Source organism: Ammospiza caudacuta, chromosome 3 (genome assembly GCF_027887145.1).
Source record: "Ammospiza caudacuta isolate bAmmCau1 chromosome 3, bAmmCau1.pri, whole genome shotgun sequence".
In the NCBI taxonomy this organism is placed as follows: Eukaryota; Metazoa; Chordata; class Aves; order Passeriformes; family Passerellidae; genus Ammospiza; species Ammospiza caudacuta.
Window position 1 is genome coordinate 88,426,095 of NC_080595.1, and position 27,884 is coordinate 88,453,978.

Below are 27,884 nucleotides of genomic sequence, written 5' to 3' on the forward strand. Positions count from 1 at the left end.
GTCTACAGCTGTACCAGTCTGACTTTACAGCTAATGGAGAAAAATAAGAAATACTAAAGGATGATTCACCTCATCCTAAGATAAGATGTCAAAAATAGGTGAGCAAAATTGCCCTTCAGACATAGTTATTCCTGTACATCAATTATAAATGGAGCCTCAGGAACTCAGGTTAAGTAGGGAAATCAAGCGACTAAAACTGCGATGATTTCCACAATGTGTGTCCCAGTTTTTTCATCACCTCCAGTTCTGTGAGAAACTGTGAGGCCAATTGATGAGCAGCCTTATTCTCCAGGCAAGTGTCCTTGCCTATGATCCACAGAGCAGCAGTATTTTGCAAAAGTTATGCTAAGAGGTCAGTGACTCCTTTAGATTTGTTTTCACTAATGGGTTTAATGACAAATGAGCATGGAGAACTGTGAAGAAACTTGGTGGGAAGAAAGTAGACTGAGTTACAAAGTTAGGGAATTGCCACCCAAAGCTGAACTTTCATAAAGGTCATTTTACCTGATCTGCTTCTGGCAATGTTCAGTGAGAGCAGAGGATGAAGTCTGCAACAGCAAAGTGCTACCTGACTTCTCAGGCTAGGATTTCCATGGAATTGGGTTTTGTATAGGTCTTCTGCTGGCTCCATGCACAGGGGCAAGTATGGCTCACAAAAGCACAATATGCTACTTCCTACCCACCGCAGGTTTTCAAATTGTCTCCACAAACTATAACTCAGACATCTCTGTGTACACTCATACTGGAATGTGATGTGGCAATTAAACCTGAAGAGAAGCTAAGAAAATCCAGTAGTGGTTAAAATTCTTATGTATTCAGAAAGCATGAGTCAGAATGATATTATCTCAGATATTATACTGCTGCCACAGTCACATAACTCTCATCAGTATGAACAGAAGTCAGGCACCTTAAAGAGCGACAATACTCCACAGAGAAATAGAACAGAGCTTAAAAGTGAAAATAATTTTCCATAGCTGTATCAGTTGTCTAATTTTAGTGTCATCTTGAATTATATAGTATTTAAAGTAGCATGAAACAGCAAGAATATTAATTCCTGATGTCAGAGAGAAGAGTTCTTTCTGGCAGGTTGTAATGGATCTGCTGTATCACATGGAAATTTCTTCCAGCTAGCCAGGAATAAAACCATGTACAAAGCTTACATTCTAACCTTGTAATAGAACCAAATCGGGGTGACAAATTCACAGTTATGCTAAAGCCACATGTTGTGGTTACTGTCTCTTCTAAGACCCTGCTAACACTTTATGATTGTTGCTTGTCCATTTTATAGCTTCCAGAAGAGCGCTACCTCTCTCAGTCGAGATGAGACACGACCTCTGCTTGAACACCAGCCTGCTGGTTAAGAGCTGCTCTGAAGTCACAGCACAATGTGAGTGAAGCCAAGGGTTTCAAGTGGTTGCAGTTATCCAGCACTGCATGCAAGTACTTTAGTTTATTAAGTGCTAAGTCAACACATAAGAGTTTTTAGCACAACTGATGTCAAAAAGGAGAAGCAATGGGACAAAATGAAGGAGAAGACACCCAACCACACTTAGCCATCACAGCCATGATGATGGAAGAACATACAGCTGCAATGGCCACACTGCCAGCACAGAAGCAATTAATTGTCAGGTTAATTTGAGACAGGAGATGGTAGCAGCTTTTCAAGTCTGCTCAGGAGTATCTCCCAAGGCCAGGAGCCACTCACTGGGCACTGCAGGGGAACCAGTCTGACAGGTCCCTGGAGACCGTGGAGAGGGAAAAAGAGCAAACCTGCGCATGAATAGTGTTTTGAGACAGCAGTGTCATAGTTAAACTATATGCTACAAAGACAATACGATATATCCCAGCACCAGAAATGGGTCAGGGATTAGGGCCGCACGTCTGCCGTCTTGGCAGAAATCAAACTGCAGCCTGCCCTGGGACTTGAGCTGGGTTAGGTACCACTGCCTGTGTCGGGAGCAGACCCAGAGTACAAATAACACAATGTGAAATGGCTTTTAAAAAACTGAAAAGCGGGTCTAATTCAGGGAATCCTGACGAGGGTCTCAGCTTTGAAGCGCAGGAGAGAATGGGACCTGCGCCGGCAGCCACCTGAACACCCCGGAGGCTCGGCGCGGGCAGCGGGCGGGCGGTGCCGGGTCCCGCGGGGCTCCAGCCGGGGCGCTGCGGCTCCTGCGGCAAAGCCCCCGGCCCTGCCTCACGCAGGGGAGCGGCGCCGCCGCCCCGCTTACCCCCGGCACGGCTCCCCGGCCCCGCCCGGAGCTGAGGGAGGGAGGGAGGACCCGGCGCTCCCCGCCCGGCGCCACACGGGGGGAGTTTCCCCTCAGCGCGGGCAGGTGGGGCCGCTCCGCCGCCCGCCCCACCTCAGCGCCGTGGGGCAGCGCGGGCAGCTCCCGGTTCGGCCGCTGCCCCTCGCCGGCAGCCGCCGCCAGCAGCAACAGGTCCGTGCCCGCTCCTCCCTCCGCCTGCCAGGCGAACAAAGGGGCCGAGCGCGGCCCCGCGCCAGCCCGGCCCCTGCGGTTCAGCCATTTGCCTCGCCTGGCACCGCGGCGCCGCTCGCCGCCGCCTCCCGCTCCGCCGCCTGGGCCGGGCGGCGCGGCCGCTGCGCTGCGGGAGCTGCCCCGGAGCGGCGCGGGGCTCGTCGGCCGAAAGGTGAGCGGGGAGGCAGCGCGACGGGAGCGGGGAGGGCTGGTGCCGGTGTCTGCCGATATCTGCGGTAAGCACCGCGACGTGGAGCCGCGGTAGCCGCGTGTGAGTGAGACGGGTTGCTGGAGCACTGTCAGGTTTAATCGTGTTCCTTTGCTCTTTCCTCTGGCCCCCTTAATCCACCTCCTCTGGGCAGCGGGGAGGCCGGGCATATCCCCACATCCCTTCTCCATATGTCGCAGAGGAGCCAGCCCTGGTGCCTGCGTATTTTATTTTATTTTATATTTTTATCCTGCTGACCTATTAAAAATCGAAATGACTCTCTACACTAACGTTTAGGGATGTGTAACAGCAGGAGATTGCTTCCCGCTAGAAATTCTTCATGGCGTGCTACTCCATCCTGCTAAAAGCAGGCGCAAGCCCTGGGTGAGCATACGCGTGCAGGATTTGGCAGGGTGGAAGATGCTTCAAAAAAAACTTGTACTGAATTTCAGTAGGTAGATTTCTATGTCTGGTGATTTAAAGCAATAAAAAGCAGACTTCTGAACCCAAACTTACACATAGCACAGAAAATGATAGTATTAAATCCTATAGCCAACTTTTTTCACCCATCAGAAAAAAATAAAACCCTCTAGAAATAATAATATTTTGTAAAGCTTTTCCACAGCAATTAAACCAAACAATAGAAAACTGGAGCAAAAAACTAAGGAAAAAAAGTAGGGCAATAAAAAAATAGAATAGCAATAAAATAGAACAGTCTTTCTGTATGATCTGAGGAGCAAAAGGGCTTCTCTGTTTTCCAGGGACTTAACCATCTGTCTCCCAAAAAGGAATTAAGTGGAATATTCATGGAAAATAATAATTAAATCGTCAGTTGTATTGACAAAGCAATATTTCCTCTCTTGTTTAACTGCTTGGCCCATCCTACTTGTTCTGCATTCTCTTCCTCCCAGGACCCATCACACAGCATTTATTCACTCTTTAATTAGGACACCCAGAGCATGCCAGTGGGATGCTCTGGTCGTCCACTGCTAATGCCACTGTCTGGTGAGAGCCTGCCAAGAGCCAAGGACTGGTTCTGTGCCTGCCCCAGCTCCTCTGTGCTCTGCAGGACTCGCTCCTGGCAGTGGAGCCACTGAAGTCAGTGGTGCCACTTTGAAGCTGGAGTTTGCAGGACTGCACCTTGATAATATCAAAAGGCTGAAATCTGTAGTAGCTTCCTTTCTTTTACAAAAGCTGTATTTGCATCACTTTTCAATATAACAAATAGTCCAAAGAGATGGACAGACTTGAAATGTCAATAAATATTAGAGCACCATTATTTGGCAGGAACATTCAATTAAAGTCATTAACTGGCTTTACTATAGTAAAGCAGGATTATAGTATTTAGGGCTGGCCTGGGTTACCATAGAGACAACGATGTGGTGAGATGGCTGCATCCAGATCCTGCTTACCAGGGGTTTCAGCATCCTGTAGTATCCTGTTGCAAGAGGATATTAGGGGCATATGACTGCTAGAGAAGGGTATAATAAAACATGAAAGGAAATCCTGCAATTTCTTTTAAGGTAGAATTAAACTTTTTTTTTAAATACTTTTTTTTCTTGGTGGGATCCTTTGTGGATTTTGCAGGTATTTTTCTGTTTATCCCTACTGACACTATACAGCATTGCAGTTAGGAGTCTGTTTCTTGTCTCTGAAAAGAAGCAGAGAAGTCATTTTATGCCACTTCACATCCTTGAAAATACCCATTTAAAATGAGCTCATTTTCATTGTATTTTTTCTCATTAGCCTTCTCAGAACATGACATTTTTACTCTTGGTGTTTTATTTTTCAGTGAAATTGTCATCATCTATTGTTTCTGCTTGATGTTTGGTCTCAGTGTTGTTTTGTCAGGGAGCAGGCATGATTAGTTCCTTTCATTGGAGAAGAATTACTTTATAGCAGTTCAGGGTTTGACAACCAGTTTAACCTGATGTGTGACTGAGCTCTCATTGAGCAGGAGGGGACCCTGCTCTTTCCCTAGCCTGGGCCATACATTCCTGCCCAGTTCCCCTGTGCCAGAACTCTTCACCATGTGACAACACAGGGAATCTACAGAGATTTTGCCTTCTCCTGCAGTTAATTAAGCAAGCACTCAGTTTACACTGCAGATGTTGGCATTGCCAGTGGAGTTAGCCCTGTGAACAGAGTGTTTAAATCTGTGTGTAACTCTCTGCAGGATCAGGACCAATTGATTGGCAGTGCTGCACCCTTTTCTTCATCCTAAAGTGCTCCTTGGATGCTAACTGGCAGTTTTGGCTTCAGAAGGATTACAAGACTGGGTCAGTATTGTATATGGGTGATTGAGTGTTATTGCAAAAAAGAGCTGGCTGGGTGTTTTTATTCTGCACTGCACATTTGGTACTTCCCAGTTTCTTTTTTATACCTCATCAGTGAGGATGGCAGGACTCATGATTGGTTAAGTCAGTTTGTTTAATGCAAAACAAGCATGAGAAAAAATCCAGTGGTTCTACAGATTTTGTACCGTGTGTCAGGGGGAGAAGAAAGATGTGTCACATAAATGCTTTTCAGGTGGGATGTTTCACAGGCTGCCATTGCTGTGTCTCTGGGTGAAACAGACAGATTGACAGCCTTTTTTAACTCACTTGGACACACACCAGAAACCACAATCTTCCTATACAAATCAACATATGTTGGTCAAGCAGCTTCCATGCTGTTATGGAGTCTGTCACAACATGATTTGCATTAATTGAAGTTATTTTACATTTATGCATTCATAGATTAGCATAAGCTCTTAGTTGTTTTTCTGGACACTGACTCCTCCAGGAGTACTTAAGGAGCTAGGTAAGTTTTGCATCTCAGCTTTGGCTCTCTAACTGCTGGCAGGCTCCTGGACTTCTGAATCATTTCAAACTATCGACCTGTCAGAGTTATACAATAGTTTTGTTTTTTTCTTCTTGGAAGCAGTTCTGTTTTTTTATCTTTCTCCCTTTCTTGTAAGTAGATTGAAAAAACAGGGCCTAAGCTCTGGAAATGAACTCTTATTTCTGCAACCCATATTTGAGGTGTTAGACAGAAAGAACTAAAAGCCAGCCCTTTGCTGTGGGAGTGGCAAGTGAAACAAATGTTCTGATTCCGTCAGTCAAAGACAAATCCATTCTTGGGAGAGTTTTTCTCTTATCCTGTAGCTTTCTTTCATCTTTTCTTTTTACTGCAACTCCCTGCATTGCTTTAGTTCAAAAAAAAGCTACCGTTTACATTTGTCTGTACAGTTGTGGTGGATTAACCCTGGCTGGATGCCACGTGCCTACTAAAGCTGCTCTGTTACTCCTGAGCTGGACAGGGGAGAGAAAATAAAAGTGTAAGTCTCATGGGTCAAGATAAGCACAGTGAGCTATCACTCACCAGTTACTGTTACAAGCAAAACAGAGTTGACTTAGGGAAATCAGAGTAGGATAATGAGAAATAAACCCAAATCTTGAAAACATCTTCCCACCATACTTCTCTTTTTCCCAGGCTTAACTATACACTTGAATTCTTTACCTTTCCCCCTCCCGCAGTAGTACAGGGGGAGAGAGACTGGGCATTGTGGTCAGTTCATCATGTTGTCTTTGTTGCTGCTTCTTCCTCACAATCTTCCCCTGTTCCAGCAAGGCTGAGGGATGGGATGAACCATGGGAGAAGGTTCTCCACAAAAGTCCTTCCCATGGGCTGCTGTTCTTCACAAACTGCTTCAGCATGAGTCCCTCCCATAGGGTACAGTCCTTCAGGAACAGACTGCTCCAGCCAGGGCTCTCTGTGGGGTCACAAGTTCTGCCAGCAGATCTGTTCCAGAGTGAGCTTCCCACAGGGTTATGGTATCCACAGCATCCACCTGTTCCAGTGTGGGATCCTCCACAGGCTGCAGGTGGATCTCTGCTCCACCATTAACCTCCATGGGCTGTAGGGGCAGAGCTGCCTCACCATGGGCTGCAGGGGACTCTCAGCTTCAGTGCCTGGAGCACCTCCTCCCTCTCTTTCTGCACTGACCTTGGAGCCTGCAGATCTGTTTCTTTCACATATTCTCACTCCTGTCTTCTCCGGCTGCACTTTGCTCCTGCGCAGTAGCTTTTTCCTCTTCTTAACTCTATCATCATCCCAGAGGCACCACCACCATCACTGGTGGGCTCTGCCTTGGCCACTGGAGGGTCTGTCCTGGAGCTGGCTGGCCCGGGCTCTGTCAGACGTGGGGAAGCTTTTGGCAGCTCCTCACAGAAGCCTCTGCTGCCATGGCTGCAAAAACCTTGCCATGGAAAGCCGGTACAACAGTGTAAGAAATCCAGATGCTCATGAAGTTAATTGGAATTTTCCTTCACTGCAGTGGGGTTGGGGTTTAAGATCATGTCAGACTCTGGTTTGATCAAAATTCTCTGTGAAGCTTAGGTGGCAGTTTCTAGTTGCAGGCTACTATCACAAGTCTCATTCTCTTCAAAGCCATGGAAGTGAGCAGTACACAAACATACTTCTTCAATAGCAATTGATAATTGAGTTTTGAAGCTTGGTTTCCACAATACATGCAGAAACAGCAAAAGTAAATGTCATTTGAGTGTATTGTGTGAGCTTTGGAGTTTGTCAGTGCCTTGTGTCCCAAGAAGTATTTAATTTTGATCTTAGGAAAGCGAGGGCAAAGACTGTTCATGTGCGTTCATGTGATAAAATTCACTGGTGCTGCTTCTTTTTGTTCAGGATGAGGTCTGTACCAGTCATTCTCCGTGAATGACCTTTGAGACAGGCAAGAGAGTTGGAAGAATCTGTTAGTCCAATACCTGGATAATATTTCTGCCGAGGCTGGTATTCCCAAAATCAGGCAGCTTTTCATGTGACAGTGGCTGAAAAAACTCAGTATCTGGTTTGAGATGTTGCTGATGTGTATCTAAAATCTTTCTAGAAGCAATCAAAGTTTAGACTTCTGACTGAAACATCAAAATCTCTAAATGGTCAGAACTGCAAGCCAGGATCTCTGAATCTAAGCTTCTTCTCATGGCTCCCAAATCATAACCATAAAACCAAACATCTCTCTGTGTTCAACATTCTGATGTAAAAGTCTTGCTTCTTATTCTAGGCCCTGACTGTACACCTCTGTGCAGATTGCAAACTAGTAAATGCAAGGATAGCACTGTGACTGTTGAACATGCTGCATATTTAACTACATGCATTAGCAACCCTTTATTCTGTAGCACTTGAAAATGACAAGTTTGAGTCATGGATTAGTCAGACATACTACAGTATTTACTTCTACTCTGTGTCAAAAAGTCCTAAAGCAGATAGGACAGTTCTGTGATCATAATCACCCTTCAAGATTGTGTTGCCAGTCTGGATGTCTCTTCAGAAAGAGCAAGGATCGTTTTGGGGAGAGAGAATTCCAAAGTGAAAAGCAGCATGTACATTTCTTCAAGGTATTCAGGATGATCTATTTGACACCTGCTTTTCCATCCAGGCCATTGGCCAGAACAGAGAAACCAGATAGACGTGAGGTGAATGATCTGAACAGAACAACGTTTTGACCTAATTCATCCAAAAGTTACTGGCTTGCTACAGGAGTAAAATTCTTTGGCCTTTTCTTGCAGGAATAAGATTAGATAACCAGGCAATCTTTTCTATCCCTTTAATTTAGACACCTGTTGGCCTCATTCAATGGAAAAAACCATTTTAGTGGGAGATACTGAATTGCCTGCTCTAAATTCTTGTTGTAGAAGTAGAGCTTAGTCAGAGAAATTAGTGCCAGAAAACCTTTCCTGAACGCTCAGGCTCAGCATATGAAATTCACATTATAGTAAAAAATGCTATGCATTCAAGGCAGAAAGTGTCAGCCCATGAAAATAAGAGTATGTTAATAGAAACCTATTTTGTTTTTTGTCTCAGAATGGTCAGCAAGTGTTAGCTTCTACTAATGTAAACAGCATGCATTACACTCAATTTTCTCTTCTTTCCCTTTATAATTCCAGTGATTACATAAAGTCACTTAATACTTTGTTAAGCCCTCCAGTTGCATCATTGCTGCTAAAAGCATTCCCATTGTTTGGTGAAACCTGGGCTGACAGCCTACAGGTACTCCTGATAGTAAAGGCTTGCTGCAGAAGTACCTATGGCTGCAGCATGCATTTCTGCTTTGAGATCAGCGCAAGTGGTTTTCAATCCCAGCACAAGACAGAGTGGCTTAGATCTCCAGGCAATATAGCTGAGCCCTGATCCTCTAAAGGCAATGGGAAAAAGTACAGAAACTTTGTTTTCGGCAGGGAGCAGAACCCAGGATTCTTCTTCCTTACCCTCAAAACCATTTTTTATTGTCTCTCTGAAAAGTAGTAACTGCTTTAGTCTGAAGGACTGAAGTGACTAAAGTCTATGAAGTGACCTTCATAGACTTGATGGTTTGGGCACTTGCTTGATAGTCAGGCAAAGGAAGGGGTAGTGACAAGTTTCCCATGGGGCTTGGTCAGAGCTCTAATTGTTGTACAGAAAGGCAAAGTGGCAGCAAAAATCAGTATTGCTGTCTTTTAAAGTAATTCAGGTATATTTTGCAGAGGATTCTGGGCTGAGGCTCCCAAAGAAAGAACTGAAGTCCTGTCATGGCACAAGCTAAGGACTTCATCACCATGGTCTTTACTGGCTAGCCCTTGGTAGCTCTCATGCACTTATTTTTGAGGATCCAGATCAGTTGGCATCTAATTGTACCCACCCCTGCATATGTGTGCAGAACCTGTGTGTATGTTCCAGATTCCATTCCAGGAGCTGGTTACAGCATTGCTGTGCAGCTGAGACACAGCATCAGTCTCTCTTGCAGGAGAGCTGGGAGGTGCATCCCACCCACAGATAAATTCTGTGTGGGACTATGGCCCTATGTCTATCCACCTTGGCCTGATTTTCATGAAATAAAATAAAAGAAGTCAAACTCCTGTGAGTAACCTAGTAGGTCACAGTTATAGGACCAACAGCAAAGTGTACCAGCAGCATTTCTGCCATGGCAGAGAGAAGCCTGTGCAAGCTGATTCCTTCTTTCAGATTAGGGCTGTCATGCTGGAGGCTTTGCTCTGCTATCTGATCTGGCTGTCTTAGGTCTTACATCTTTGCTCCATTGCCAGCTGCCAGATAAACCTGCCCTCAGAGTCAGCCTTTGCTGTGTTTAGCACTGTGGCAGGTCTCTCCGTATTGAATCCAGCCCAAGGTCTGTGTAGAGACAATGTCTGCAGGAACCTGGAATTTTTCTTGAGATCAAACTGCCTGTAATATAATTTTTAGTTGCAGCTAAACCTTAGTTTTTAACTGTAAACCTTAAGTTTGAGGAAGTATCTGGGCAAAGAAACCATATATGAGCTCCAGAAATGGGAAGGGTGCCATTCATCATGTATCTAAAGGACCTCTGCCTTTCTTAGCATCACTTACTTAATTTGTCAATAAACCAGTGAAACTGTTCAGTTTCTAAAAGTGGGGCTTTTTTTTTCTCTTAAGTACCAGATCTAGAGCTTGTCTGACAAAAAAAGTATTTTCATTATTGCCTTCTCTAGAAGTTTTTCTTTTACTTTCTTTTCCTAGGTGTAAATCTCAGAAAAATGGGACTGTTTCCTTCCCTTTGAAGTCTGTTGTTACCTCTCACATTCATTCTTTCTCAAGCACAATGGTGACGTAGTTTGGCAGATTTCTGGTGCTTTGGGCTCTTCATTTTGTATGTCCTTTCCATAATGATATAAAAGCAAAATCCAGTTTTATCTTAGTGAGGGAATTTAATATCCTCCAAAATTGTTACTCCATCTCCTGCATTACACGCAGTACAGGGCAGGTGTGTTGGCAGCGTGTCGTGCATTTGTGGAGATCAAGTGCTGTTCTGGAATGCAATACCAAGGCTGGCTCTACTTCGATTTTCAAAAATCTCTCTAAATTGATTTGCTGGTTTGCTTGACTTGGCTTCTCAGTGGATATTCTCCTCCTTCTTTGTTAGCACCAACGTTGCCAAAGTGTTTGTAGAGACTTTGAATATGTTTGCAATTTTTTGGCAATACAGTTTAATGCTGAAAAGCATTTCTGCAGTCAACATTACCACATTACAGTACATTACACACTAATGCTTAAATGAGGCTTTTAATCATGACAAGTTGATGCTTTGCTTCAAGTCAGTGCTCCTGGTGTGTGGCAATTTTCAGAATTTAGGGTCAGAAAGGATTTCTAGATCAACTAGTCTGCTCTTGTCGAATTTTATTTAACCTTGCTTCCCAAGTGCCTTCCAGCAAGGCACATACTCAAGATCCCTTTCATCAAATCAGAATAAGGATCTTGCCATGTCACATGAAATGTCCACGTAGATCAGCACCCTGCCTCCCACATGAACCATAGTCGGGTATTGACAGAAGTGTATGGCAGGATACAAATGTGTATTTCTTCATGGGATACTTCTTTGTCTTTGGATATTTGTACTCTGACAGTTTTCTCACTCAAGATCCTTCTAAGCTGAATGCACTTTTTGGGTTTTATTCTTTGAGGTAGGTTTCTTTGAGCCCATCCTTCACTCTCCCCATCAATTAAACTTTAATTAACCACAATATGCTCTAGCTGTCTTTTTTCCTCCCCCTCAGCAGCATAAATCTTTTGCTTTGTTTACACTTACACTTGGTTTGCTTAGGGTTTCTTCACCAGCCTAAGAAAGCCTTCAGCATGCAGAATTTTCATGTGCCTACACTTGTGCACAGTCATCAAGTCACAGAGCAAACATACCAAGCCCTGAAGAAGTGTCAGCTCTGCATTTCTCAGGCTGACTAAGGCTTGCTGTACTAGTTCTCCAGGCTACTAGCACAAGCCACATTTTCTCCAAAGACGTGTGGCTGTTAGAGGGTTTCTAGGCTAGGTATCACCTTTTTGCTTGGGAGCTGGTGTGCAGCATGGAGACATAGTAAGCCTTTGTCTGGTTTCAAAGTGCTGTTCTGAGTCTCTCACTAAAGTGGGGGTTTTCAATGTCTCTGAAATTATTGGGTACTCTTCTCTGTCTTCACAGATTTTTAAATGCTACTTCCAAAATGTAAAGCCTTAAGCATACATGCTTCCATCCATTCAACCACCATGTTCCATTGCAAACCTACTAATGCTGTAGAGGCAAGGTAACATTTTCCCTGTGGGTATTCTGTATTTCCCAGCTCACACATTCAAGGACTGCATTTATCATTTCAGCTGGTATGTTTGGTACTGCTGTCAATTTAATGGAGTCTTAGCTGTGCCCAGATATGATGAAAGCAACCAAACTTCAGTTTATCATAGACAGGACCACGTGCTCTCATATTTAGAAGTGTAGCTGTGAGCCCATGTGTAGAATTAGCAGCAATTCTGCATAAAAGGTTTCATTACATTCAGTGTGGTGTGGCCATGCCATACTTATCTCTTGACTGTAGTGCATTAGTGGTAAAAGCGCCACATCAGCCCTGGAGTTTTCCCAAAGGTATTGTAATCACTCAAAGCTTGTTTCTGACTGTTCTTTTTTTTTGTTTTTTGTTAGACTTTTCTTTCCTCTGAGGGATATTGGAGAGAACTTGCACTTAATCTTTGCTAGATTTTCTTTTGTAGGAGTGTTATTTCCTTTTTGTTGTGAGAATTCCTGAGAGACACTACTCCTCCCTAACTATTTCTGAAGAGTCCAAACTGGAAGGAACTCAGAAAGATAGTTTCCTTTTTAGAAAAGGTTTTTCTCTATGAGTATAACAGTTAGAAAACCTTTTTCTGTGGTCATGATGACTGTTTAGAACTTGTATATTTTTGGTTTAGATTTGTTAGCTATAGTATCGATTTAATCAAGCTTTTGATAATATTTTTATTATGACTTAGTTCCTCTCTCTCTTCCTCCCTGCCCAGACACACACAGCCTTTTCTTCCCCTGAGTTTCTGATGAGGAACTGCTGTCCCTCTGTTTCTTGTGTGGTCTGTAGTCATAAGCTGCAATTCTTAAATGTTGATTTTTCTTTGTGGTTGTATGAAAATGTTGTAGTTATGAGATAAAGACCAATTCATACTTCTATTACATATTGTCAAAAAATTACAGCACCTTAAGAGGTCAAAATTTGCATCCACACATGAGTGTGAAAGCAATACTATAAAAGCCATATATCCAGCAGTCAGGGCAAGACACTAGGATTGTAACATACCCAGCTTTAAAAAAGGGAGAGAAAAAACTATTCTTTATATTGTTTTTCTTGAGGTGGCACATTGGAAGATAACTGTATTCTTTTCTTACAAATAGGAGGTTAATCAAGTGGTTAAGATTTAGAGTTTAATTCTGTAATGGGCTCCAGTAATGCAGGACCTTTCAGAGAAATGACATCTTTATGCTCCAGATGTTTTCCCCATCTACAAAGAGAACATTCTTTCTTCCAAATTTCACAGATCTACTCAGTGACCAGGAGTGTTGCAGACTATTTTTATAAGTATACAAACTACTCTACACTTGACATTGCCTACACTTCACCCTGGCTAGTTCTACTTTCAAGTCATTGTTTAGTTTTTAAAATAAATATAAGGGATGTTATTTCTCTTTTGATGATCCTGCCTCTTTAGAAGCCTTAATCATCTCAATCAGATTACACCCCTATCCCAAGGGACTTCTCTACTGAAGTAAAAGTTCAGCAGTCCAAATTTTTATAAAAGCTTTTTTTCTGGATTAAGGTGGAGCAGAATGGTAGTGTGTCATTTCTGAACTGGTAAGTCTCCTGGGGAGGATAGTCTGCTTATGTAAATTAGAGTTGTTTATGGTAGAGAAGGCACTGCTTTTATTTACCATGAGACTGAGTCAGAGCTGTTTCCATTTGTGAACTGGAGAGAAGTAACCCAATTCCTCCCACATGCACATATTCCCTGGAGAAAGTGGGTCTTGCTAGGGGAGGTTTGGATCAAAGGCTATTGGCACTGCACAAGAAAAACGAGGAGAGAACAATTCAATACAAGCATTTAATTGGATTTTATCAGAAGGACTGCCAAATGAATGCAATGCCAGGAAACTTTACCTGCAGCTCTTCATTACAGTTTCTCTGTCAGAAAAACTGTGCCTTCTTATCTGTGCTGTTACTTGAGCCATGTCTTACAGCATTTGAGGTTGGGGCCACACATTCAGGATACTGTGTGTCATTGCCAAGTCTGTAAATACAGTTCATGTTTGTTGGCAGCTCCTCTGTCCATTAACATTACATCATCCCTAGACCAAACCCATGATAATGAAAACATTTTCAGAACAAGTAATTCAGCTTCTGACTTAAAAGTCCCCAGTATAAAAGGTGACCTCAGTCCATAAGGTACCATGTACTCTCAATAAATTGCTTCCTTTTCCAGTACCTATCCTGTTTGTGACTTTTTAAGAAATGTTAAAACCAAGTTTATTTTAAGCCAAATGAGATCGTCGGGTGGTCAAATTCTTCTGAATCACCACAGCTATCAAATATCTTCTGCAATTCCTTACTTTTTGAATATTCTGTCTGCCAGAACAGCAGTACAGCTCTTTGATCACTGTAGGTAAGAAAAGAGTGGAGGAGAAGTTCAGTATTGTCTTTCCATCAGGCCCTTTCAGCATGTTCCTGTTTCATACTAAATCCATGACCTTTTAACTCAGATCAGTCATGTTGCTCAATAATGGAAAGGTTCCACTACTTCTCTGAATTGTTTTTTCAGTTTCATCTTTGTGTAATTCTTGTGTTTTGTTTTCAACTAGACAGAGGTGCTGGGATTGCTGGAGTGGTCTTTGCTGTCCTGGTCACCGCTGTCATTGGCAAAGTCCTCCAAACCCTCTTCCAGCTTTTCTAAGTCTTCAGCATCCCCATATTCCTTGTTCCTTGTTGCCTTAATTGTATAGTACTTTAAGTCCTTCTCATGCTCAGCATGAAATTCAGCATATTCTTGGTAATTGGCTTTGGATATACCAGAGGATAATTTTCTTCAGAATTCTGCTGCTTCCCATTAGCAATCAATGCTATCAGTCCTTCCTTCTCCTTGCGGTTCCTCAGGGGAATTGTAGTGGGTTAACACAGATGTTTGTTACAAGCTTCTTTATCAATAACATTTCAAATGTGTCAAATCAGACTTCTAAACCAAGCAGATATTTGAATGTAGGAAAAGGTATGATTATGTGCTTGAGGAGGATCTCACTTTTTTTTTTCTTTTCCCATTAGCTGAGAAAGTTGAAAAGATAAGTTTTTCTGGTTACTGTTTTAACTACTTTGAATATTCTAAATGGTGATTTTCCTTTGGGACATAATGCAAGAAATGCATTTCACTGTAGAGAGATGTTACTGGTATTAGAGTTACTGTTTTTGACTTTTCACATTTAATCACCTGTACTTCTAATTTTTGGTAGCATTCTCTTTCATTCTTCCTTTATAGTTTCACTCACAAAATCAAGCCATGACCAAGAGTTTGAAACCATCTGAAGCTACTAAATCCTTCTTGTAGGGGGTGTACATAAGTAGAAATTAGGAGAAGTGGTGTCAGAAGTGAGGTGTGTCAGGAATGGCCAGAATATTGTTAGTTGCAGTAGTTGCTCTGTGTACTGTCAAGGCTTGATGGAAAACAAATTCACATCAACAGGGATGCTGCCCAGTACATCTTCTATAGACACACTGAGCGTGCACAGATCACTGCCAAGCCTTTTGTCTAGTTAAGACTTTACTGAAAAAACTCAGTAAAGCTTGACCTACAGAGTTTGGGTTTGGACAGCAGGAAGTCTGCCACTAAAGCTAGCCAAAGTTCATACAGTCATAGAAAGTTCCTAAGTCCCAGATTTTTAAACACTCAGATGAGGAATACAAAGTTGGTGAAATCTACGAATTCTAGTAAGTTTTAAAATGCTGTTGTTGTGGCCTGAAAGTCTCCAATACCCAAAAATCAAACCTTAGCATTGATTTCAGTCTAACTGAATGTGATCAAATGGAGTAGAAAGCCCTTTACCAGGCAATAAAGCACCATGAAGAAAGACTGATATTATCATTTAAGTAAAGTTTGCATTGCAAGTATGGGCTTCTAGATTTCCTGTCTGTGTTGGGGATTTCCAGACAATGTCACTTACCAATTATGCTTTCTGTAAAAAAAAAATATTAAAAAGTTAAATCTCCCTAATGCTAATTTAACAGAGTAAATGAATCATGTCTGCTAAAAGGAAGCCACAATGCATATTTTACATAGAAATGAGTGTTCCTTGAGGACTGTGAAAAAACTGACAAAGGGGATTTTAATGGAAATTAATAGCCTCCTTAAAAATAGAATCAGGACTGCAGATACTTACTTTATTATATTAAATACATCCAGACAATTTTTATGCATCACTCATCAAAACTTAAACCAAGTTTTGGTGCTTGGTTCCAAGTCTGGGAAATTCATAAACAAACATGAGGCAAAGAAATGGCAGTTCATTAAATTCTAAAAACTATACTTGTGAAATGAAGGTACAACTGGGTGGTGATTGTGCTGACAGGGACTAACCTACTTACAGCCATGCCCTCCCTGGATCCTGCCTTTTCCCATGAGAGACTTCATGTTCTAATTATCTATTGTGATTTTTTTTCCTTGCTTCTACTTTTTATTAACAGAATCTTAAAATAAAGACATGATCTTTTTGAAGTCTGATTAACACCTTGCTAATGCTTTACAGCTACATATGCTGCTACACAAATGTGACATTGCTCTTGTCCTGAGTACAGAAAAAATACTTTCATGTGTTTCGTAAACACTTAGGATTATTAGCATACTTGCAGTGTCTTTAAGATATTCTAGATATATTATTAAGGGAGACATAACTTTAATGCTCTCAAACTCCAAACTAAACAGAAAATCTATCGATTTTAAAAATAATAATATTTTTGTTTTAAACAGGGGGAATGCATGAGGAACACTGATATGAAGAGAACTTCTGAAGGTCATGCCAATGAAATTTGGCTAGTGGGGAATCGCCTTCCAGAATAGACTGCGGCCTCAGCCTTCTACTGAAACAGTTGCACAAGGTGAATCCATTGTGATGGTACTCCCAAGCATCTGCCCTTAAAGGAGACTTTTGCTCATCACCCAGCGCAGTGTAGGGACCAGTTGTCGTGAAAAGGATTGCAGTGCCTGCAGACTGCTTAACATTTCTGCAGAGCAACGGGAAAACCAGAACTGCTTTTCAGGCTGTTGAGGTGCTCATCGGGGCGATCCCACCGAAAGCGCTCAGGTTTTCGGGGGTGAGCTAGCGCAGTTGACGCGGGAGGCGGCCGAGCCGCAGGGTGGATTCCCCAGGAAAAGGAGAAGCGGCGGCTTAGCCCCGGAAACCAGAGGCGGCCCCGCCTGCGAGAGCGGGGGCCCCGAATGCTAATCCTGGGAGGCGGGAGGTGTCGGGGGAGAGAAGCCGGAGGGGAGCGAGGAAGGCGCGCATGCTGAGCGCTGTTGGGTCTGTCCCGCAGGTGATGGCCGCGCTCCGCACGGACCAGGCGCGGCGCCGGCGCAGGTAGCGCGGCTCCATGGAGGGCAGCGGCGCGGCCCCGGAGGAGGAGGAGAGCGGGGCTGCGAACGGCGCTCCCCCCCCGCCGCCGCCGCCCACGCCGGCCGCCCCCTGCGGCTTCAGCTCCTCCCTCTGCTTCAGCGCCGCCGCCGCCGAGCCGCAGCCGCCCGCGGCCGGCGGCCGAGTGGTGCAGAACCAGTGGGAGATCAACAACGCCGCCTGCCAGCCGGAGGAGGAGGATGAGGAGGTGGTGGGGCCGCGGGACCGGCCGCCGGAGGAGCCCGACCTGGTGATCGAGGTGTCGGGCCGCCGTATTCGGGCGCACAAGTCGGTGCTGGCGGCCAAGAGTGACTATTTTCGTGCCCGCGCCTCACGGGACGTCCTGCGAGTGAAGGGCGTGAGCTACGGGGCGCTGCGGCTGCTCATCGACTACGTGTACACGGCCCGCATGGGCGAGGTGCGGCACGACAACCTGGCCGAGGTGGTGAGCGGCGCCCGCGTCCTGCAGATGCCCTGTGCCCTGCACTGTGCCGCCGAGGCCATGCGCGCCCAGCTCTGCCTCGGCAACTGCTACCAGCTCCTCTGCCTGGCCAAGAAGCAGCGGCTGGCCGAGCTGCGGGAGGCTGCCTATCGCTTCATGAGCGACCATTACCTGGAGGTGCTGCGGGAGCCCAGCGTTTACGGGCGCCTCAGCGGCGCTGAGCGGGACCTCATCCTGCAGCAGCGCATGGATGCCGGCCGGCCCTGCTTGCTGGTGGCCGAGGTCAGCGACGCCTTCGAGCGGCCGGGTGGTGGCAGCCGGCCACAGAGCCGCGAGAGCAGTCGGCCACAGAGTCCCTCCTCCGTGGTGTCGCTGGAGGAGAGCGGCTCCCTCATTCACTACTACCAGGAGGGCAGCGGTGAGTGGAGGGTGCTGACGCGCCTGCCCGAGGAGGCCAACGCCAAGGGCTGTGCCATGTGTGTCCTCCACAACTACCTCTTCCTTGCAGGGGGCATCGTGACGGGGCCGGTGGGCGCTGAGCCCAGGGCCCGCCTTTCCGACAAGGTCTTCTGCTACAACCCCCTGACTGACACCTGGAGCCAGGTGCGGCCGCTGGCTCAGCCCCGCTCGCAGCTCAAGCTGCTGGCCCTGGATGGTTACCTCTATGCTGTGGGGGGCGAGTGCCTCTTCACTGTGGAAAGGTATGACCCGCGGGCCGACCGCTGGAGCCCTGTGGCACCTCTGCCCAAGGGTGCCTTTGCTGTGGCCCACGAGGCCACCACTTGCAACGGGGAGATCTATGTGTCAGGAGGCTCCCTCTTCTACCGCCTGCTCAAATACGACCCCAAGCGCGACGAGTGGCAGGAGTGCCCTTACAACAGCAGCCGGCGGCGCTCTGCTGACATGGTGGCCTTCAAGAGCTTCATCTACCGCTTTGATGTGAGCAGCGGCCGCGGCGGGGAGCAGGGCCCAGGCACGGGCGGCGGCGTTGAGGTTTTCCGGTACAACACGGTGGCCAAGTGCTGGAGCCAGTGCGCCAGCCTGCGGCCCAGCGGCGGCCCCGTGCAGCCCTTCCGCTGCGCCCCCTTGGGCAACACCATCTACTGCGTCAACCGGACCGGCACCCTCCGCTTCAGCCTAGCCCAGGACGGCGAGGTGGAAGCAGATGGTGGGCTCAAGGGCACCTTTGATGGGGAGCTTCTTAAAGCTCCCTTGGATGCCAAGGGTGTCCTCCTGCCCTTCGTGCTTACCCTGCCTGAGAGGCTGGACAAAACAGGGGACCAGGAGGGCTCCCTCCCACTGTAAGGTGGCCAGCCTGGCTCTGGCCTCCTGAGAGGGGAGCTGGGTTGCAGATCCACAAACTCCCGTCTACGCAGGGGGCCTTCTCTGTTGTGTCTGCAGAGAAAAGGGACTTCCCCTTTCCTGCTCTCAAGATGTTGAGCTGGTTTTAACTCAGCTGTAACTCTTCTCATGTTTGCTGGGCTTTGTGTGAAAAGCCAAGCACACAAAAGTAAAAGCTGCTATAAAGGATAATCTCTGGATTATGTCTGTGCCAATCCCCAATCTGAGAAAAACGTTTTTAAACCTGGATTTCTAAAATATTCTTGACAACAGTGTCATAATGGGATGTTAGTGTTGGTTGTGTGTTTACACATAGTTGCAATCTGGGCTGGAGCCTTTTCTGTCATTTGTGGTTTTTTCCCCGTCTAGGATGATACTGAGGGATAAACATTGCTGGCAACATAGTTTAGCTGCATTAAACCAATTATTTCCTGTGTTTAAAAAGTATAGGAAGAACATCTCCATCACGGCCTTTCATTTCTGGTGCAATAGATGGTTTAAGGAAGTTGTGGCACTGTATTAGTCCCAGGAATTTCAACCACAGATGAGGTTGATGCGATACCAAACTAATGTTTTAAGTAACACAAATGTGAGCCACATGTTTTACTTGGAATGCAAAGAAAAAAGAAAAAAAAAGTCAAGTTACCGTTCTATAATGGGGCATTTTATGGTAGATGTGAAATGTTGATATGTTCTTTAATTGAAAAGGCAATGTTTTCTGTATGAAAAGATACTGTTTTATTACTTTTCTTGATCAGAGATTTTGAATTCAAAATGAACTGAAGCTGTTCAAATTGCAACCAATTGACATGACCATGTATGCCACTAGAGCTGGAGAAAATCTTTGTACTTCATATGCTCTTTAATTAACTGCAGGTCAAGGAAGGTTAACCTAAACCAACCTGTGGCAAAAGGCCTTTCCCACTTATTTTCAAGACCATCAAAAGGGGACATGGAAAATAGGAATGTGCTACACATATTATATTGTGCACTAGCATGATGTTACTTCCCTGTCTTTTGAGAGACTGCTTTATTTATTTTGAACTAATGATTGCTGTAATCAATAAGTCCTTGTTAATTGCAGTACGTGCTGATGGCATATGCTGTCATTGTGATTCTAAACTGCCCAAGAGTGCTGTTTGTGGGGCAGCATCCAAATGAGGCAAAACCATACAAAACTTCTTCCTGCCTGTGGAAAATTGGAGCACACTTTTTGTTATGTTACTCAGAACTGGAAAACATGAAATGTCTACAAAGACAGACTATATTGAAAAGGGCACATGCATTTATTTTATACATTTTATATTTAAAAAAAATCAGTAGGCAAAGCAAATGTTTTAGCTTTACGGTAAATCACTGAGAAACCTTTTCTGAAAAAAGAACCTGTGTTTTTGCTGGTACAATGCTGAACATTCAGCATGGAACTCGCATGGACTGTGGAAGAGAATTGTTTATACTCGAAGCTCTAGTATAGATTCATATTTTAGAAAGACATAGGGACCTTGCATCAAAAAAAGCAGATATTTTTATGTTTTATTAAGATGTTTTTGTTAAACAGGACTTTAGCATTCTTACACATAATTGCTAGTTCCAAAGGAAGGCAGCAGGCTCTGTCCTATGAAACACCATCTGTACAAAAGAGAATAGTGAACTTCATAGATACTTCTTTCTTTCTCTTTATTGTTTGTCTGTTTTGGTTTGGTTTGGTTTTTGTTTTGTTTTGTTTTTTTTTCTCTTCTCATTGCTCTTGCACAGGGTTTTAGTGCAACTGATCTGGTTAGTCATTCTATAGAAAACAGTGGTCCAGTCCTAAAGGTTCTTAGCCAAGTGAGCCTGTTCCCTAGTGAGCTAATTAAAGCATCAGCCAGGCAGGAGCTGTAGGCCTGCAGAGTGTGACATTTATCTTAGCCTCAGTACAGGTTGGTGCAGTGGAATTTAACATCCTTCACAGAATATTTGATTTAATTCTCAGATGAGCATCTTTGGAAATATTGACTCTAGATTAAATTACAGCGTTGTAGTTTGAGCAGGAAAGAAAAATTACATGTTTGCTTTCAGCATAATTTTTATGTTAACTGTAGAAAGTATTTCAAGCTGTGTAATGCAAGGCTTAGATGCATACTTAAACTAGAGATGTTAGTGCTAGGTCAGATTTTGAAATAGTAGCGTCACCAGGAACACAAGGAAACGTCAGTTTTATCTTGCAATACAAGGCAATTTCATAGTTCAAAGACTTATGTAGTATAGTTCTTATACTACAGTGTAGTGAGGTATCAAGCCAGGTTTTGCATTCCTGTTAATTAAGCATTTTCATTCTGCTAATCCATGAAAATGCTTCTAAATGAGTTTTGGGAAGTTTCCATGGTTTAAGATGTGACAGTAATCCACAAACTTTTGGGATAGAATGAACCATATCCTTTCTTCCAATATTAATTGCTGTACACTATGAAGAAATACATTTCTACAGTAATAAGTGTTCAAGAAACCTGAAGTGGTTTGTGTTTTTGCTAGCTCCTATTTTTTAAAAAAGTTGAATCAAGTGCTTACCTGCTTTCACTGTGTGCACAGTGTCAATGGGGAGAGTCTGGGCTTCATTAGTAGCTGTCTATCAATTCTGTTTCCTTTGTACACTGCGTAGTCACAGCCTGATGATTAACAACAGAGTCATGTTTCTAGCCAGATTTCCTTCCCTGTGGCCTCTGTTTCCTCCCTGGTAAGCGTGAGGCAGGTTTGCTGAGAATTGGTTTGTTTCTCCCCCAGGTTTGCTGAGAATTGTTTTCTCCCCCAATTCCATCTTCACAAATAAACCTCCTCCCTCCTGCCCCCAAACTTGGGTACTAAAACCATAACTTAGGTAGTCTTCAGGCATTTAAAGACTGAAAATGTCATTCCAGAACCCTCTAGTTTTACTTAAACCTGGCACAACTGTCTGTTTGACATGTGGAGCTGCTGAGCAGTTCCCCTCCACCCATTTGGAACTGCTCAGAGCAGTTCCACACCTGCCTACCAAGTGGGATACCCAGAAACCACTGATGTAATAGGGTTTAATTTAGGTACAAACCAAAAGGCCAGGCCACCCTCAAGTTGTGTTTGCATGTGTGTTTTGCTTTTAAATCAGCCATTTTCTCTAGAGAAGCCTGAACTGTACTGTGTTTGCATAGGAACACGGAGACCTGTGTGTGCTTTCTTAGCCTCCAAGCATTCAGTGCACATCTCCCACCCTCTGGTTGGTTGTGAATGGATTAAAGGAACTCTTGGAGTTAGACAAGGTAGTCATCCTCACAGAGTGATCTGAGACCAGCTAGACAGACATAGTCTGCCCTGCTGTCTTTCTTCCCCCTGAATCTTACAGTCCTCCCATTTTAATGGGACATGCAGGAGATGGTTGCCCTAATTTTTCAGGGAGTAATTTTTCCTCCCTAGACTACTCCTGTTTTCAAGGTTGTCTGCTAGGGAATTTAGGCTAGAATTCCCATAAGCTTAGTGAGGACTGAACTGGGGCCTTGCAGTTCATGTGTGTGTGTGTGTGTGTGTGTTCTCAAACCTCGATGGCTGCTCAGGAGGTACATGGGGACCACATCCTGTGGCTCTTCCTCAGGGGTGAGCTTCATGCAAACCTCCAAAAGCTCACACACAGGCTTCTGTACACTGAGTTCTGAGTAGATTCCAGGCTCCACCTCCTGGATGGGTAATTCAGCATGGATCTTGTATGAGTTGATGCAATCAGATGTGTTTTCTTTGGAAAGCTTTTGCAGACAGGCTCTGTATTTGGGGTTACCAGTTTGAGGTGAGCTCCTCTCTATGCTGTACTGGGCAGCCAGACAGGTAATTTGGATTCTTCTCAGGGGTACCATGTTAGTAAAGAGGCATTGCAGTCCCTAACAATGAAATGCCTAAAGCCTTCATTGAACCTAAAACTAAATCCCGATTTCAATAAAGAAATGTGATTAACAGATGAAACTTTACTGTTTCTATCTACTAACTGGTTCTGTAAAATAGAGATCTTAATTGCAGCAAAAGCATGTGTGCATATTCTGTTTACACTTGAAACTAAGTCAGAAAAGTAATTGGCAAAAGAATAATCCTGTTTGATCAAAACTGGCACTGTTAAGCAACATGGGGAGGATGTTAGTCTTACCCTAGTAATGGCTAAAAATGTGCAGTTGCTGATGTAAATTCTATCCACAGAAAGTTTCTTTGTAAATCAATACCTGGTAAAATTTAAAGTGATGAAAGAATAAATTACTCACATGAAAGCCATACCTCTCCTGTGCTGTTTGATTGGCTCTCAGAGTGCTATATCCCAATTACCACTATTCATGAGTGGCTATTGCTTTTCCTGATTTACATCATGTATTCTGTTGACTGCTCCATAAATGTGTTAACCTCCATTATCACAAAACTTAACAGTGTTGCTGGTGCTATGTGTCTGGACTGATACGTAGTGTTTTCTGCTGGAATTAATCCAGATCTAGAAAGAATCCTAGCTTTGGGCTTTTTTGTTTTTTTTTTCCCAGTAGCATTGCTCCTGGGAAACTTAAGAAAACATAAGAAGGGGAAACAGTAGTACTGTTGAGCAGTCATAGTAAAAAGCATTTTATTAATTTGTCTTTTTTCTGCTTTTATTTTCCAAAGTGAATTGGCACTGGTTTAGCAGAACAGCTCTGTTTAGCTATTAGCAATAGTATGAGTCTGAGTACTATTGTAGTAAAGTATGTTTTTACCTATTTCCTGCCTCAGTTCCTACTCTGAGGTAATGTAGTGCAAGTTTGTAATAGTTCCATGCATTTACTAGGTTACTGGAACTATTCTGACTTCATATTACTGCTGCTAAAAGCAGAGATTGACACACAAGCTCAGTAAAACTGTGTGCTCAGAGTATGAGATCACACGTTTCATTTGGTTTGGCCTACTGAATGCTGAGAGCTGCTGGAATGAACCCACTGGTGTTAGGAATCAGCAGGAGTGCTGGTTTTGGCTGGGGTCAAGTTAATTTTCTTCACAGTAGCTGGTATGGGGCTGGGTTTTGGGTTTATGCTGCAAACAGTGCTGATAATAGAGCTGCTTTCATTGTTGCTGAGCAGTGCTCACACAGAGCCAAAGCCTTTTCTGCTCCTCACCCCACCTCAGCAGCAGGGGGGCTGGTGGTGCACAAGAGCTTTGGAGGGGACACACCTGGGACAGCTGACCCCACCTGACCACAGGGATATTGCAGACCACTTGTTGTCATGCTCAGCATATAAAGATGGAGGAAGAAAAAGGAAGGGAGGACATTTGGAGTGATGGAGTTTGTCTTCCTAAGTCACCTCTATGTGTGTTGGAGCACTGCTTCCTGGAGATGGCTGAACACCTTCCTGCCCCAGCACTGCTTCCCTGGAGATGGCTGAACACCTTCCTGCCCCAACACTGCTTCCCTGGAGATGGCTGAACACCTTCCTGCCCCAGCACTGCTTCCCTGGAGATGGCTGAACACCTTCCTGCCCCAACACTGCTTCCCTGGAGATGGCTGAACACCTTCCTGCCCATGGGAAGCAGTGTATGAATTCCTTGTTCAGCTTTGCTTGCAGGTGCAGCTGGTTATTAAACTGTTTTTATTTCAACCCATGAGTTTTCTCGCTTTCCCCCTTCTGATTCTCTCCCCCACATCACTGGGAGGAGTGAGTGAGTGGCTGTGTGGGGCTGAGCTGCTGGCTGGGGTTAAACTGCAACAGCATGCTGTTTTGGGGACTAACTTTCATATATTACTCAAAGGAAAGAAATGGGAGTGAGGGATAGGAGGGAAAAGATGAATTCAGAGTCAAAAGTACGTACTGTATATCAGGTTGAAACAAATAGCAGGGAAGGGAAACTACAGTGGGTACTTGAAACAGTGATGACTATAGGGCCAGGTTTTTTCAAATATTTCTTGAACAGGCTAGGTTTTTTACCAATTATATTGCTACTTCTTACCATTTTACACCTGCAGTGCTTCTCAAGCCACCACTGTGTTTAATAAGCTACCTTCTGCAGGAGTCTCTTGCTTTGCTTTCAAGTCTTAGTGGATAATCCCTCGACAAATCTGTGAAATCATGAACTAACAATGTTGATGCTTCCACTTTCAACAGATTAATGCAAATTCTTTAGACACCGTTCACAGTTCAGGTGAATTATATGTGTAACTGATGTATTAATAGTTTCATTTTTGAAGCATATATAGGTAAAGCTTTTTATGTACTCCCAATTTATGTTGTAATGAAATAAATACTTTAAAAAAAGATTATGTTCCCCATTAAGGATTTCTGGGTAATTGTTGTTTTTTTCTTTGTTATCCATCCAATCAGTAAATGGTATTATATTTTTTCTTATAAAGCAAAGACAAAATTATACAAATTATCAGACAGGTAGATATTTAGGCAGTGTTTCTAAGGCTAAGCAAAAAAAGGAATATTTTCATTTCACAGTCCCCTGGGTGTTTGGAATTTGAAATATTCTGCAGTGAAAGCATTTTCCTAAATGCAGATAAGCATATACTCCACTTAATTGTTATTTCCTTTTTTTCTTTTTTGTTGTCAGTATGTTAAAGTGCATTATTCATTTATTGAAGTTACATGTAGGTTTTCCCAAGATACTCTCCTGCATTATGTCCCACATGTCAGATTTTTGGCTGGTGTAGATTTACAGCAGCATAAGTAAAAGCAGAATCAAATACAATTTAAATTCCCTATTTTGTCTCCTACTTATTTTCTCATCAGATATTTTGCTTGACATGAGGCCATATGACCTGTTTGAAAACTGCAATATTCATAGACTATGTGTGGTTGCACTTGCTGTAATTTCTGTTATTTCCTTACCTGTTGCAACATGCAAGCTTTCTTATATTTTCTTAAGAAGGGCTAAATTCTGCTGCTGATTAAACCAGGGTAAATCTGGAATAGCTCAACCAAACATCTTAGATTAGCAGGTTGTTTTTGTTGGTTTTTTTTTTTTTTTTTTCATTTGGTTCCAGAGTTTTGAGTCTGTTATAAAATCACTGGGCAAAACAAAAAGGAAAGCTCTGATCGAATAAGACTCAAGCAGTCAGTCACTTGAATGTGTTTTGGGGTTTTTTTCTTCACTAGAATATAAATTTTTAGCTCTTAATTTTTCTCTGTGCTGTGAACTACACATTGGGAAGTTTAATGGCAATTAAATTTATCTCAAGCCTATACCCCTGCTTGATTCACTGACCATTTTTCACCTACATCTCTCAGGATGCTTAGGTCCCAGGCTCAAGCTTCAAGTGTAGTCTGGTAAATTATGTGACTGGGCCCAATAACCTGTGTCATGGTCAATTTTCCAGTTCTGAAATGGTAAACTGAACAATTGTAGCACAAACTATTTGGGTTTCAAAGACCTCTCAATCTGGGCACACCAAATCCAAGATTGAGACATGTAACAAAATGTCATTACTTGTTTCCAGGTATAATGCATCACTTGTGTCCATGTATTCAAAATTCACAGTAAGTTTTCATATAAAAACATCTGCAAGCAGATGGTGTTGCCCTGTATTCCCCTGAAGGCAGAGAAGTGTTGCTGGAAAGACAAATCTTCAGCTGCTAGACTGTGCAAACAGGGAAGTCACACACAGCTGTGAACTCCCATGTCATACTGAGTAATTACCAAGTGAACAACATGTCATCAAACATGAGTTTACAGCCTAAGGACAGATGTACCTCTTGGGGGTGGGGACAAAGGAAACTCAAATCAGTAGCTATTAGTGCTGGGACCATGCCTAGAAACAAACCCCATCCCTGTTTCAGGATTGCATTGTCTAGGCAGCTGTCAAGAGAAGAAGTCCTAGGCTAAATAACAGCATGTGGCTGAAAGAAGGTCGGGAAGCAATAAATGTGGCAGTACCTGCAGGCTTCTTCTTCAAGTGAATGTGAAGAGGATCTGTGTCTCATAAATGCCAACTGGAGCAGCTGCTGGTGAGCAAGCTCAGGCAGAGGGAGAGGAGCATGACTGCCTGACAGCAGTGACACCTGCCTGGCACGTCGCTGCTGGTGAGCAGTGGCCAGAAGGAGCTGAGTGAGCATCCTCTGAATGGCAGCTGTCCTGATGTGCTGTCCTTGGGAAGGAGAGAGAAAACGATACGTGCCTGGCTGTCTTGAGCCATGCCCTTCATTGCTGTGCTATCTCCCTGTGCTGGCAGTGCCAGTTCTCAAATTCCCTGCTGAGCAGCTTATACCTGGAGAGTCTTGAAGGTGATGACTTTTTATCCTCCGTTTTTTTTCTTTGTCTATTTTTGTTATGCAGTCTTCTCTTTTTTTACCTCTTTCATATTTTTATTTTCCCTTTAGAGGTTTTACATATTTGTCTCTCTACTCAAACATTTCAACAGGTAACACAGGGAATCTGTGAATTTGGAACAATTACCTATTGGAAATCGTTGAAACTCCTTTCCTCAGGAGGCAAACTCCTTCCATAGCCTGGTAATTTTTTCCCTTAATACAGCCCTAAATTTTTAGATGAAGTGTGGAAGACTTAATGCATCTGCTTTTTGGCAAAATGGACCCATGAGCTGTTCACTTCCTAAGGAAATAGAGGAAGTTGTGAGCAACTAAATTACTCATAATGCAGACTTGAGGCAGGAGTTCAGTACCTTTTCTCAAGCTGACCTTTTTGTCACCTCAGAACTGCAGCTACAGAGAAAAGGAACTGCAGGATTAAAGTATCGAGCAGCTAGGAGGTCTTTGAGGAATAAAGTAAGAGCACAAACTGCAGCAGAATAAAGTTAATTCCCACACCATTTAGAAACCATTATCTTAGTGATCAGGGACTAATTTACTGACAACTTGTTCACACGTTACAGATGAAGGTGGTTCTTTTTTTCCTGAGTCATCACAATCCCCACTCCATGTCTCATCCCATTCTGTTCCCTTACTTATTGATTTGCAGTTCTTTGCACATGCGAAAAATCATTGCAGAGTCTGA

The 27,884-nt window shown here is 43.7% G+C and overlaps 1 protein-coding gene across 1 annotated transcript; it reads left to right on the top strand.

Moving 5' to 3' along the window:
* The first annotated feature begins 2,524 nt into the window (after nucleotides 1–2,524).
* Nucleotides 2,525–25,207, top strand: KBTBD11 (kelch repeat and BTB domain containing 11). The gene is made up of 3 exons (XM_058802612.1): nucleotides 2,525–2,652; nucleotides 16,510–16,637; nucleotides 17,073–25,207. Exon 3 carries the CDS (start codon nucleotides 17,130–17,132, stop codon nucleotides 18,894–18,896), a length of 1,767 nt encoding a protein of 588 aa, XP_058658595.1. The 5' UTR covers nucleotides 2,525–2,652; nucleotides 16,510–16,637; nucleotides 17,073–17,129; the 3' UTR covers nucleotides 18,897–25,207.
* The last annotated feature ends 2,677 nt before the right edge of the window (nucleotides 25,208–27,884 follow it).